This window comes from Corticium candelabrum, chromosome 22 (assembly GCF_963422355.1).
Source record: "Corticium candelabrum chromosome 22, ooCorCand1.1, whole genome shotgun sequence".
NCBI classification, from domain to species: Eukaryota; Metazoa; Porifera; class Homoscleromorpha; order Homosclerophorida; family Plakinidae; genus Corticium; species Corticium candelabrum.
In genome coordinates this window covers 919,835-933,649 of record NC_085106.1, presented here as the reverse complement: position 1 = coordinate 933,649, position 13,815 = coordinate 919,835, and the positions used below count along the sequence as shown (strand labels likewise).

The 13,815-nt window shown below is 42.9% G+C and overlaps 4 protein-coding genes across 4 annotated transcripts; 2 read left to right on the top strand and 2 right to left on the bottom strand.

Annotated features, from left to right (window-relative positions):
* Positions 1-714: 714 nt before the first annotated feature.
* LOC134197443 (kelch domain-containing protein 10-like) lies at positions 715-6,444 on the bottom strand. The gene is made up of 12 exons (XM_062666772.1): positions 6,356-6,444; positions 6,180-6,286; positions 6,018-6,102; positions 5,567-5,611; positions 5,391-5,500; positions 5,197-5,336; positions 3,756-3,840; positions 3,117-3,183; positions 2,883-2,930; positions 1,501-1,645; positions 1,381-1,433; positions 715-1,165 (listed from the first exon to the last, which is right to left on the bottom strand). Exons 1-11 carry the CDS (start codon positions 6,408-6,410, stop codon positions 1,400-1,402), a joined length of 921 nt encoding a protein of 306 aa, XP_062522756.1. The 5' UTR covers positions 6,411-6,444; the 3' UTR covers positions 715-1,165; positions 1,381-1,399.
* LOC134197444 (uncharacterized) lies at positions 1,981-2,410 on the top strand. Its single transcript, XM_062666773.1, has one exon. The coding sequence runs from the start codon at positions 1,992-1,994 to the stop codon at positions 2,343-2,345; it is 354 nt and encodes a 117-aa protein (XP_062522757.1). The 5' UTR covers positions 1,981-1,991; the 3' UTR covers positions 2,346-2,410.
* A 140-nt stretch (positions 6,445-6,584) lies between the features above and the next one.
* On the top strand, positions 6,585-13,797 carry LOC134197442 (zinc finger C3HC-type protein 1-like). The gene is made up of 7 exons (XM_062666771.1): positions 6,585-6,741; positions 7,575-7,810; positions 8,856-8,983; positions 12,269-12,378; positions 12,681-13,200; positions 13,259-13,426; positions 13,511-13,797. The coding sequence occupies exons 2-7, from the start codon at positions 7,669-7,671 to the stop codon at positions 13,574-13,576; spliced, it is 1,134 nt and encodes a 377-aa protein (XP_062522755.1). The 5' UTR covers positions 6,585-6,741; positions 7,575-7,668; the 3' UTR covers positions 13,577-13,797.
* LOC134197485 (uncharacterized) lies at positions 9,469-10,306 on the bottom strand. The gene has a single exon (XM_062666814.1). It carries the CDS (start codon positions 10,256-10,258, stop codon positions 9,635-9,637), a length of 624 nt encoding a protein of 207 aa, XP_062522798.1. The 5' UTR covers positions 10,259-10,306; the 3' UTR covers positions 9,469-9,634.
* Positions 13,798-13,815: the final 18 nt, after the last annotated feature.

Genomic DNA, 13,815 nt, shown 5'->3' with positions numbered 1-13,815 from the left:
ACATTATGTGGAAACGTTTTTCAAGAATTTGGTGGAAGGTCAGCCAGTATGTTTGCTGAATCGAATAAGCAAGAAGCAGCAGCTGAGGGTTTCTCATCATCAGTAACTCCAGCTGCAGGTGCCGTAGTAGAGCAGCTTATAGAATGGAATCAGGAGCAAGTGGACGTCGTGATGCAGTGAGGTGAAGAGGGAAGCAAGTTGGGTGAAAGACTCAAGTATATGTGGCCTTTGTTGACTGTTGCATCTTGTCTTGGGTGCAGTGTTTATGATATTTAATGCTCCTGTTTCCATTTGGCTTTCTGTTATTCTACTGTACAACAACACCAACCGAGTTGTCTTACTTTACTGAAGCAGCCAGCATGGGAATGTGTGTTGGTTCTCACAAAAACATGAGTGGATGGTTTCAAATGGCTACCACCAGAGTTTGCACTTTCTTTCGGATTTAGGTGGGATGTGAGGTTAAGCGATGTGATCATGCTTGTTTGCCTGTTATTCTTTGTCTGTTTGTTTGTCTGTCTGTTTGTCTGTCTGTCTATCTGTTTGCTTGTTGCGTGTGTCCATGTGTGTGTGTGTGTGTGTGTGTGTGTGTGTGTGTGTGTGTGTGTGTGTGTGTGTGTCAAGCAATTACCAATGCCCAATGTACAAGACATACAAGACAGCGGCTCCTGCAGGCCAACTATTCATGACAGGTACACACAAAACGGTCATCCGCCATCCATCTACACACTAGACTTTATTCTCACATACATGTACTCAACAAACTTCGTCGTCACTGTCAGTTCAGCCATCAAACTACTGAATATGGTACAGCGCTTTTATGCCATTATCAGAATAGAGCGACTAACATGTGTACCACGTTATATACATGCTCACCAACTAGCACAAAGTACCTTACAATTATGCATTTAATATTAATACCTTACTAAACATCCGGGACCTTGAATATCCCGGAACTTGTTTACCTAGAATATCGAATGTGTCGCTTTTGTCTTATGATGCAGCAGTTGTTGTGTCGAGTCGTTGTGCGAACGTTGGAGGTATGCCCAGGAGAAGTAGATGATTTGCAGGTAAACGTTTTAGTACGGGGAAGTGACGGAGAAGATGCATCCAACAGAGTTCTCGTAGTTTGGGAACGAACGGCCACACCTTGAAGATCTGATCTGATCTGGATTGAGAACACACACGGGGATGTTTAAGGTACAGTAAAATAGGACACACACACACACACACACACACACACACACACACACACACACATGTGCTTGCATGCAAGGTGCAAGTGTGTATGTGTCACTGTGTGTGTGTGTGTGTGTGTGTGTGTGTGTGTGTGTGTGTGTGTGTGTGTGTGTGTGTGTGTGTGTGTGTGTGTGTGTTGCTTACCTTTCGGTTCCGAGAAGCGTCATGCACCCACCAAATACATAAAGACATCCAGCCTGCCAACACATTTAAAACAAGCTATTCATTCACACACATTATTTCGAGGCAACCATCGATGTTTACTGGAGTGAAAGCTGCACTGTGGGGAAGAAGACCGGTGTTGGAAGAGTTTGCCACATTTTTGTCCATTGGAAGGTCGTCAAATCGAGACGCCAGACGTCATTGTAAATATGATCGAGGAAAGTCGTTCCACCACACATATAGACATCTAACAAGCAATGGAGCAAGTCAGTTCACACATACAACACACACACACACACACACACACACACACACACACACACACACACACACACACACACACACAGATAAATAGACAAACAAACAGGCACACAGACAAACAGATACACAGACAGACAGACAGACAGACAGATACACAGACAGACAGACAGACAGATACACAGACAGACAGACAGACAGATACACAGACAGACAGACAGACAGACAGACACACAAACAGACAGATCGACAGACAGAGCTGGCGGTTGGGTGTCAGCAATTCCGTCCTCGTCACATGTTGCACTTTCACCACACGATTTTCAGTACGTACTAGTATGATGAGGTTGGGATGTGACATTCCTGCATCGAGCACTAGTTGTGATTGCGGCAAAGAACTGGACATCCAAGGATACCATCTAATCACTTGTAAGACTGGAGGTGGTCCAGTGCACACTCACAACTCAATCGTGTCAGCATGGTCTAACTGCCTTTCTCAACTCAACTTGCTACACAAACTAGAGCCACAATACCGGTACGTCAACAGTGACAAGAGGTCGGACATCCTCATTTTTGACCCAGATTCGGGTGGAGACATTGAATTAGATGTGTCGTTGGCTCGTCCATGGCGTTTGGACTCAGTGAAGGCAGCCTCCAGAGAAGAAGGAGTAGCAGCAATGAAACGGGAATAGAAGCAAGAGGCAAAGTATAATTCCGAACTACCGCCAGAAGGGTCCTGCCCATTGGTCATTCCTCTTGTTTTCAAACATTTTGGCCATTGGGATGAACATGGAGTTAGATATTTGAACAAGCTGGCAAAGAGTGTAAAAGATGATGAAGGAAACGAAATGAGACTGACTTCAAGAACAAGTGGCGATCAATTATTTCAGTGACTCTACAGCGTTGCAATGCAAAAGTCACCTTGGACACACTCATTAGCATAGCAAGATTAGAACATCGAAATGTAGTTTGCTCTGTGTAATTCTGTATGCTTCAGGACTGTAATGGTCCTGTTGTCTTAGTGTTAGGTTGCTCATGATGTAAACATTTGATCTAAATGGAAATGTATGTATTGAGACAGGCAGACAGACAGACAAACAAACAGACACACTGACAGGCAGTCAGACAAATAGACAGACAACCAGATGGATTAACTGCCACATAGACAAAGAAATAAATCAAGAAACGTAGTCAATAGCAGCTTGTTTCATGTTTAAGTCTTGACTTACTGTCTCCGTATTTGGCACAGCTGTGAAAACGTCTTGGAGAAGGAAATCCTGGCAACAGAATCACCTCTGATTACCACATGGAACACACACACACACACACACACACACACACACACACACACACACACACACACACACACACACACACACACACACACACACACACACAGACACACAGACACACACACACAGACACAGACACACACACACACACACACACACAACAGTGTTTACCGTCCGACATAGCTGGACTGCAGTGATGTTGATGCCAAGTCATTGTGTCATACTCAAACGAATGAATCTAAACGAGAAACAAGACGTTTCATAATAGGTAATAACTTCACAACAAGTGGTCGACATCAAGAACTCGAAAGAGCGTGCCAAACAGATTCGGAAGATTGCTGGGCAAGTGAGTGAGGGTGTGTTTATAACTGAATATCATTACTAACAAAGTTACAATACCCAGAATGAAAATCAGTCAGTTAATGTCACCAATAATTATTAATATTAATATAATGAGTTAATATTAATATTAATTAAACCTAAGGCATTAATATTAATTAAACCTAACAAATTAATATTAGTTAAACCTAACAAATTAATATTAACATTAATTAAACCTAACAAATTAATATTAACATTAATATTAATTAAACCTAACAAATTAATATTAATATTAACATTAATATTAATTAAACCTAACAAATTAATAAACATTAATATTAGAAAAATGAGTAAATATTAGTAAATCTTATGAGTTAATATTAACATTAATAAAAGTTAATATTAATTTTCAAAACTTAATATTATTAATAATCTAATAAATTAATATTAACATTAATTGCACTACGTTGCAATGTGTTGAGAACTTACAATATCAAATGGGAAATCCTCTCGTAAAGTGCAGCCACCGATTGTATAGAACCGATCGTCATCCCACACGACCTCATGACGATATCTACAGCAGACACACACATACACACACCACACACACACACACACACACACACACACACACACACACACACACACACACACACACAGGTTTCCCTATAGCACAGCGCCAAGGCGTCGCGCCACGCTGTGGTGATGGCGCTGTGGTGATGACTGTATCTCAGATGATGTGATGACTGTATCTCAAATGATGGTTGATAAGGAATGCCAAAAGTTGCTTGACGGCACAGCACGTAATTTTATCTGCTCAAAGCGCAATTACTTGATGGCAGAGCAGCATCCAATTATCTACAGGGTTACAGTCTGTCCCACCTTGACCTTACATTAGTCCCAGCTCACCACACCCACAGCTTTGTAATTGACATTTCCTTGACGCGACCTTGTACACATAATCCTGTAGATAACTAGGTGCTTGTCTGCCATCAAGTAGATTTAGGCAGATAATTACGTGTTGTGTAGTCAAGTAACTTTTGCTTTCATCGTCAACCCTCATTTGAGGTAACTGTTTACTGTGTGTGAGGTCTTTATCATTCTTGTTTAGTGTACATACCCTAACAGATCGCTTTACCGAGTGTAACCACTCAACTGGAATAACAATATAAAATTTCACAGTATTTACTTACAGCACTACAGTACTAGTATGCAAAGTAAGCTGTACAAGTTCATTAAATGTCAGCTAACACAACCTGCAGTCTATATGATCTAACAGTTGTGTTGTGATAAAAGACAGTAATGCATATCACCTTGACCTAGTGACTATCCATGTGGCATGTGTTCCTACCACGCTATCATGATATTTATGTCAGTGACGACACCAATAAGTCTGACAATCATTAATTAATTAAAGTTACTTCTTCTGTCAAGATACGAACTCAGTGGCTAATTAATATTAATAAAATGCAGCGCTGTTATTAATTCCTGAGGAAACCCCGCACACACACATTGACACACACACACACTGTAACACACACACACACACACACACACACACACACACACACACACACACACACACACACACACACAGTGACACACTGTGACACACACACACACACACACACACACACACACACACACACATTGACACACAGACACACACACACACACACACACATTGACACACACACACACACACACACACACACACACACACACACACACACACACACACACACACACATCCTCAATCATGTGTCTGATGTGAGCATCTACTTTAGTCACCAACCACAGTGTGACGGAAAGGTGGACATACATACACAGAAAGGTGGACATACAGCGACACACACACACACAATCATTGAACATGCTGCCCTAATGTGTTTCTATTCGCAGTAACCGTAGACGTTCACTGAACACGCACCTCGGCTTCGGTGCTCCCATCGCTTTCACTTCCTTGTAAGACTTTGTTCTTAAATCCAAGATGTGAACATCCGCATTAAATAATGAACCCGACGTACCACCAAACAACACGATCTGTCCATATCTTGTAAGAGCTGCACTCTAATTCACACACCTTCACTCCAGTAGATCAAAACGATGACGTAAGTGACTCACCGTTCCATACTGAGATTCGGGAACGTTGCCTGAGCACTGGAGACGCGACCAGTGATGGCTTTTGATACTCAGCAAATGAATTTCGTTGCTATTTGAATAACCAAATGGAACTAAAACACGACGTTAGCATCACAGCTTGACTGTTCTGTTGTAAACGATTGTGTTGCTTGATTTACCTCCTGAGCCTCCAAATGTGATTATTACATCACCACTCATTACCACTGAATAAATACACAACTGATGTATAAACGTCTGGTTGTTGACAGACAGGTAGGCAGACAAGTTAGACACACAAACGTATGAAGAGATCAACCAAAAGACAATCAATTAGAGAAGAAACAAGAGTAATCGATAAACAAACAAACACACAAACATGCCGATTCAATTGGACAAACAAACAAACAGACAAACAGATTAAAGTCAAACAAATAACAGAAACACGGCAAAATTCCAGATAACTCTACTTACTGTCTAAATACTAGCTACCAATTTAACTTAATTATCGTAAATTAATTTAATTATTAAAATAAATTTTAGTTAATCAAACCTCGCGGTCCCAGACCATCTACGCGCGCACTCCCCAAACTTCACCCACCGTTTGTTATCATTCTAAACTTCACTCAATACCTGAACTAGACGCTACAGACGTCGGTCCATCCCCGCTGCACTGTATGCATTCCCATTCTTCTCTGTGAACATCAAACTTCCAAATCTGCAACGAAAAACAAACAGAAACGCATTAGACGACGAGACAAATGCGTAAAGCGATGAATTAAGCGAAAAAGCGACCTCTCTGAAGAGCTTGTGTCCGTCGCCGTGATAACCGCCGAAAACATAAAGCGCTGACTGATTAGCGACAGATCGGTGGCCGCTTCGCGCATGCGGCTTAACGCATCCTTGAGAACAAACAAACAACGCACGTCTTACTAATAACGAGAGAAGAAATATTTTGTACGAGCGCTCACCTTCTGGAATTGCAATGGGCCGCAGTCGATTCAGCAGCGGATCGCGTTCATCCATTTAGCATATTGTGTTTATAATGCGCATGCGCGTGGTTGCACAAGATGTCGGGCGCGAAGCGTCGACGCGTTGTGGCCGCTCTGAACGCGCTGACAGACGAACGAGCAGCCAGCAGGCAATATCTTACATGGATATAGCATTTTATTGTAAACAGAAATTTTTGTGTGACAGTGTTGAGTCGAATGTTGATGCGATGAGAGGGAGTGAAGGATGTGGGCGGGAAGAGGCTCTGAATGACGGTATTTCTAATTCTTTTGTTAAACGTAATTTCCCGGATAAGGTCAAGCCTTGGGACAGAGCGGCATACGACGAGCGTCTTTCAACGTTTATGGTGAATTTTGTATTTTATATTGTGATTTATATTAACTAATATTAATATAATTAATATTAATAATTATATAATAGTATTAATATTTTATAATAATAATATAATATAGTGTGTGTGTGTGTGTGTGTGTGTGTGTGTGTGTGTGTGTGTGTGTGTGTGTGTGTGTTTAGTGTGGTGCGATAGCTCAGTTGGTTAGAGAGTAATGTTATGGAGTGATTACATCCGGGACCTTGCAGGGTTGCAGGTTCAAGTCACAGTGATGGCGAGCTATGGCATAATTTCCTTGGGCAAGAAACTCACACACAATTGCCTCTCTCGACTCGAGTATAAATGAGTACCTGGTCATTGACTGGGGTGCCAAAGGCCTTTTACTGGGACAAAGTCCATCAGTTACTGGGGTCCTGGTGGGACTTTGGGTGCAGGCGTTGGAGTCGGTGCTCCTGCGAGTACCCGGCCAGGCTCCAGGAGATTGCTTAGCACGGCCCATAGCTCCTACTTAGTGCACAGGAACTTAGCCATCTGGCTGGGGTGTAACCGTAACAAACAGCAGCTCCTTATCCATTTGCCATTTATTTTGTGTGTGTGTGTGTGCATGTGTGTGTGCATGTGCGTGTGTGTGTGTGTGTGTGCATGTGTGTGTGTGTGTGTGTGTGTGTGTGTGTGTGTGTGTGTGTGTGTGTATGTGTGTGTGCATGTGCGTGTGTGTGTGTGCATGTGTGTGTGTGTGTGTGTGTGTGTGTGTGTGTGTGTGTGTGTGTGTGTGTGTGTGTGTGTGTGTGTGTGTGTGTGTGTGTGTGTGTGTGTGTTGACTTGACATATTTGATTTCAATGTGTAGCCATCTACCTGGTTCAACAAGCCACGTTGTCTAATGTCAGACGTGTGCAAGCCAACATGGATGGATTAACAACTCATCAGACCAGCTCAAGTGCATGGCATGCAACGCACGTCTTTGTGTAGTTCTTCCACCCGTTTGGGACAGAGATGAGCATCAGCGAACAACCAACGAGTACAAAGAGAAATTGGCAAGTGGACACTACGACTTCTGTGTGTGGAAGGGATCTAAATCACCAGGTAGATTAGAGTGTGTGATTGTCTATGTGTTGTCTGGTTGTGAATTACTTTTTGTATCTAAGTCTTTCCATGCATACGTTGACTTGTTTATTCATTAATGATTTCTTTATCTGTTTGTATGCCCTTTTTGTGTATGTACAGAGTGGAATGTAAGGCAAAATTTGTGGTCGGACATCGTGCTCTAGCAATAGAGGTTGTCAGTTGACCTGACATTTCAAATTTTAGGCATTAATTATTATTTGATTTTATAATTCTTTTTGTAATTATCAACATCAACATTTCGTTCAATTTCTTTATTTGTTGCATCATATTCATGACTATATTTATTTGCTAACAAAATATAAACTGTTACAGTAGTCATTGATGCATTTACCCATCTGGAGATTATCAACTCTATTTTGCCTGCTGCTTCAGTCAGTTGTATAGATGTTTGGGTTGTTCATTGATTCCCTACCATCCATGCAGTAGTTATTGCCTTGACTAAGCATGTAGGTATGTTCGATCAAAGCAAAATTGTGGTCGGTCATGAACACCAGTTGGTTGGTTAGTGACTGATGACCAACTGGTATATTCCACTCTGCTGTATTTGATGTTTGTTTATATATCTGTCTGTCTATGTGTTTGTCTGTCTGTCTGTCTGTCTGTCTGTCTGTGTGTTTATCTATCTGTTTGTCTGTGTGTCTGTGTGTTTGTCTGTCTGTCTGTCTGTCTGCCTGCCTGCCTGTCTCTCTGTTTGTCTCTCTGTTTGTCTGTCTGTGTCTGTTTGTTTGTCTTGTGTCTTTGCTACAGTGGAGCCCTTGGCCTTAATGAACCTCGGTGTAATAAATCCTTGACTTCATGAAGCTAGCCATGTTTGTATACGTTTTCCCATCATAAGACTCTCAATGTAACAAACTCGCTTATAACGAAAATTTAGTTTAATTTTAGAGCGATGAGCTTGGTGTCCTTGCAATGTAACACACACACACACACACACACACACACACACACACACACACACACACACACACACACGTGTTTGAATATGTTGTATCTTTGTCTCTAGATTGGTTCCTTGGTTTGCCGAAGAGAACATATGCAGAGTGGCTTTGTGATTTTCAAACTCGATTTGACTCGCTCGTACAACTTAGAGACAACACACCTTTTATACACGACAATGCTCTTCATCATCTGGTATAGCTACTCTACGTGTAAAATACATTTAAAAATGTCGTTAGACATTGTGGCATTTTGGTACGATAGCTCAGTTGGTTAGAGAGTCAACTTACGGAGTGTTCACATCCGGGACCTTGAAGGGTTGCAAGTTCAAGTCACAGTGATGGCGAGCTAGGGCATAATTTTCTTAAGCAAGAAACTAACACACATTTGCTTCTCTCGACTCAGGAGTATAAATGAGTACCTGGTCATTGACTGGGGTCCTAAGCGGCCATCTGCTGTGACGTGACATCAGCCACTGGGGTCCTGGTGAGACTTCGGGTGCTCACACCACAGTTGGCTTCACAAGTTGGTGCTCCTGCGAGTGCCTAGCCCGGCTCCAGGAGTTTGCTAGCGCAGGCCCAGAGTTCCTTGAGTAACGCACAGGGCCCAGCTTAACAGCTGGGGGGCATGACCTCTGAGAGGGAGCTCCTGACATTTAGGATTTTTAGGTGTGTGTGTGTGTGTGTGTCTGTCTGTCTGTCTGTCTGTCTTTCACATATATTTTCAAACATTCATCTATCATACAAAGAGTGCTAGGCAATGACATAATGTTTTAGGTGCTACAGTACACAGGAAAAAGCACTAAAAAACAGTAACAACTTAACTTAAAAGATAACCCAGGTCAGCCTAGTGGCTAAAGAACTGGGTTGAGTACTTAGCGCTACTTGTGTCACTTGACAAGCTTGCCATCTTCCTCAGTATGACTTTGGCATTGCATTTTTGCAGCTGAAGGGAGAATCTTTTTCGCCAAAAGTCAAGGAACTCTGCAGCGTTTGGTCTACCAATTTCGTCACATGATTTCTTTGCTAGTTTCTGCAGGAAGTTTCTTCCCATGACACCCCAGCGTCCAAAATGCTCCATAACCAGAGGAATGAGACTGACAGCAGTTCCACCTGGTAGACAATCCTTCTCGTATTTTGACTTTTTTCTCTCCTCTCTTCTCTCAGCAGCGGCGCCATCTGTTTCCGAAGATCTAGGGAAGATGTCCGAGCTCCATGGGTGTGCTAGAGCTATGTCCAGATCCACATTGCACCCAGAGTCTGAGTCGAAGGCTACAATGTCTGGCCGGTCATTGGAATTGGCATACCGATGCCTCGGTTCCCTTCGATGATGGATGTGCAGCTCCCGCAGGCAATCAGACCAGACTGATGCAAGCGATTCGTGCGACCAAACTGGCCCTCCACCGGTTTTGCATGTTAGCAGATGGTACCCACTGCTGTCCAGGGAGGCACCACAGTTGCATGTTGTCATCCAGTCAGAAAGTGGAATGGGCAAGCCCAACCTCAGCAAGGACGCTAAACGATATTCGTAAGAATTTAGTGCGAGCACTTCTGAAGTCGGGATTGCGTTCAGCCATGCACCAGCTCCTTTTCCTTTTGTAGATCGATGTCGTGCAGCGTCTCGGGCTGTGGGTGCATCTGTGAACAAGATTTCTGCCTCACAGCGAGCAAATGACATGGATAGCTGATGCTGAACTTTGCCTGCAGATGTCAGATATTCGGAAATATGCTTTCCATCAGGGACAGATTGGGTCAGGGCGTTATTAAGAGCCCCAGTAGTTGAATTAACTAGGCTGTCAACAGCTGGAAAGAGACTTGGAAAACGAAGAGGCAGTTCCACAATGGCGTGAGCCCAGGATGCAACAAAGGCAGGCTGCGACACAAAAGCCAACGAAGTCATGCCAAAGCCACCAAGTCTAATTGGCAAAACAGCTTGGCGCCAAGGCATGTCCTCAATCTCGTTGAACCCAAGTAGATGGCAAAATGTCTTTCTTGTCTGAGAGTCGTGAATTGAAGCTGCTTGTGTGAGCAACTCAGGACGAACTGAGCGTGCCAAGTGATTCAGGCAAGGGACGTGAGAGCCTCTCAACAAGAGCATGGCACTCTGTATGTCTCCCAATTGAACAAGTTCGTTACACAGTAAGAATTTTGACTTTGCGATGTTCGAGCAAGAGGAGGCAACAAATGAAGGTGTGCCTACGGGTGCTCCAAGAAAGATGGCTCCATCATCAGTGACTGGTATGCAGTCAAAGCCTTCAACAGGATCACGTGTAGAAGGGCAGTAGATCTCACACTTTGAATCTGCAATGATCATGTTGATGGCAAAAAAAGACTTTTTCAGATCTTGAAAGGCAGACTGAATATCCGTAGGGTGACCCAGTACAAAGACGTCGTCCAAGTATGCCAAGATACGAACCTTCGGATGCATCTCCTGAAGATCTTTTAGAACAGAATGAATGGCAGTGGCAAATAGAACTGGCCCCAGCGGGTCGCCTTGATGGACCCCTTCTGCAGATTCGATTGTAACTGGAGTGATACCTTGCATGAATACCAATGGGCTGATCCTCCCATACATCTGAGCTACATGATTCAAGATATCTGGAAATGACCCGACCACTTGCTCCAACATCTGTTGTCTGCTGATGGAATTGAATGCATTTCTGACATCAGATTTTAATACAACCCAGTCGGGATTGTGCTGGAGGAGTAGCTCAATGTGATGGACAATCAGCTCAGTGCCACACTCGGTTGCCACACCATGCTGGATGGGGCAGAAGAAGCTTGAGAACAGTTCCTTTTTTTGTTGACATATAGCTCGAGCTGTCAACCTGCGTATAGCTTCACCAACTGCAATAGGTCGTATGTCGCCATTGGACTTGGGCAGAGCAATTAGCCGAGATGAAGAAAAGAGGGTTACTGTCTGTCTGTCTGTCTGTCTGTCTGTCTGTCTGTGTGTGATAATTATTGACTGGTAAAATGACAAAATTTACTGACAAAATGTTTAAAATTATTGAAATTAAAAAAAATTTGTTTGTAACATGTTGCTCACATAGTACTGAATGCTTTTAGAGGAGGAGGAGTTATGTGGTGCACATGACAGCAAGACAAAATGTAGCATTAAAAGAATACAAACCATGTGCATACTCACAGATTGTATTAATTTTGGTTTTTGTTTGTACCACACACACACACCACACGCATGCACACACAGACACACACACACACACACACACACACACACACACACACACACACACACACACACACACACACACACACCTCATAGTAGTGAAGACTTGTGTTGTGTTGTTGTACTAAATGGTGTAATCCTGTGTGCATGTTATGTGTTCTGTATAATGGGAAGGCAAGTGATTGATGGTCTATAGTGTAATCGTCGACACGTGAATTAATTAATCTGTATTTGGGATGTCAATAAATCAATGTATTTAATTAGTGATTTTGATGGTTGTTTGTGTCGTAGGATGGTTTAGATGGTGAGATGATTGGAAGTCTCTTGACTTTAGTGAAACACAGTGAATCAGATTTCGATCTGACGGCTTGTGTATTAGCCATGTGTGGCTGGGAGGCCAGGTTAATATCTATTTGTGTGTGTGTGTGTGTGTGTACGCATGCGTGTGTGTGTGTGTGTGTGTGTGTGTGTGTACGCATGCGTGTGTGTGTGTGTGTGTACGCATGCGTGTGTGTGTATGCGTGCATGTGTGTGTGCATGCGTGTGTGTGTGTGTGTGTGTGTGTGTGTGTGTGTATGCATGTGTGTGTGTACGCATGTGTGTGTGTGTGTGTGTGTGTGTGTGTGTGTGTGTGTGTGTGTGTGTGTGTGTGTGTGTGTGTGTGTGTGTGTGTGTGTGTGTGTAATCTATTTCATATCTTTAGTGCATCGACATGTGGAGCATCACAGCACATCATTATTACATGCTCTACATGCAAACGAAGGATCCTTCATTCTTCTCTCCTTGTTGTATCCGATCTTCAACACACTACAGTCAAGCATCAAAGCTCTCCCACAAAGAGACAAACAAATTCAATAGACACAATCGTCATGAAGACCCCCAGTGAAGAAAAAACAAGTTCATATGAAAGTAACAGACTTGTGGAAGGCGATAATGCAGATGGTGCTTGTAGGGAGAGAGAGGAGCATGACACAACAGGCTCGTCTAATGTCTGTAGCGTTCCAACCGAGACTGATGTCACTCAGAGAGACAGTGAAGATGGGAATGCAGGTGTGCGCCGTGTAGAGGGAAGGGAGACAAGCATGGCAGCGAACAGCGAAGAGGGAGACGACATAACTGCAACAGAGAGAGAACAAGTTTGTAGCAAGAATGGAGCAATGGAATCAACTCCGACTAGAGACGACCAACACACACCACAGTCATTGATATCAAATTTATTTAAGGTATTAATTTTTAATTTTATTAATATTTTCAATTGTAGTTTGCTTCTGGTTTATTGAGGTTGAGCGACTACCGTTTGATGTGATATCAGAGCACTCGTCTTGGTGTCCGTGGATCTCACCACCATACGTCTCTACGATCGCCAAGACCAAAGTTCTCACAGCTTGTCAGCCAGGATGGCAAGCTCTAGTCGACTTGTTGAGTCCAAGTAGTTGCTCAACACATCAAGTAAGATAATTAATTAATTAATTATATTGGTTGGTCAATGCTGGTTTATTGTGTGTTTATGTTTGTTTGTTTGTTTGTGTACAGAGAGCGAAGACATCTGCAGGGGAAACCGTAACTACAGTCAGAAAATTGCTGAAGACTTTTACTTAGCATGAAGTCAACGTTGATAGCGTGTACACTACAACAGTTTATACGGGTATTAATGGGGCGTGTCGGTACAGATGCTTACTAGTAGTACACACCTCGCGCATTATTTGGACTCCGAGGACAGTAAAGTTGCTAAAATTTGTTTTTCTTACACGCTTGTAGGTTAGTGGTTTGAGATAACGTATTGCGCGTGATTGGTGCATATAAAATATAAATCACGTGACGCGTGATCCTGTTTACAA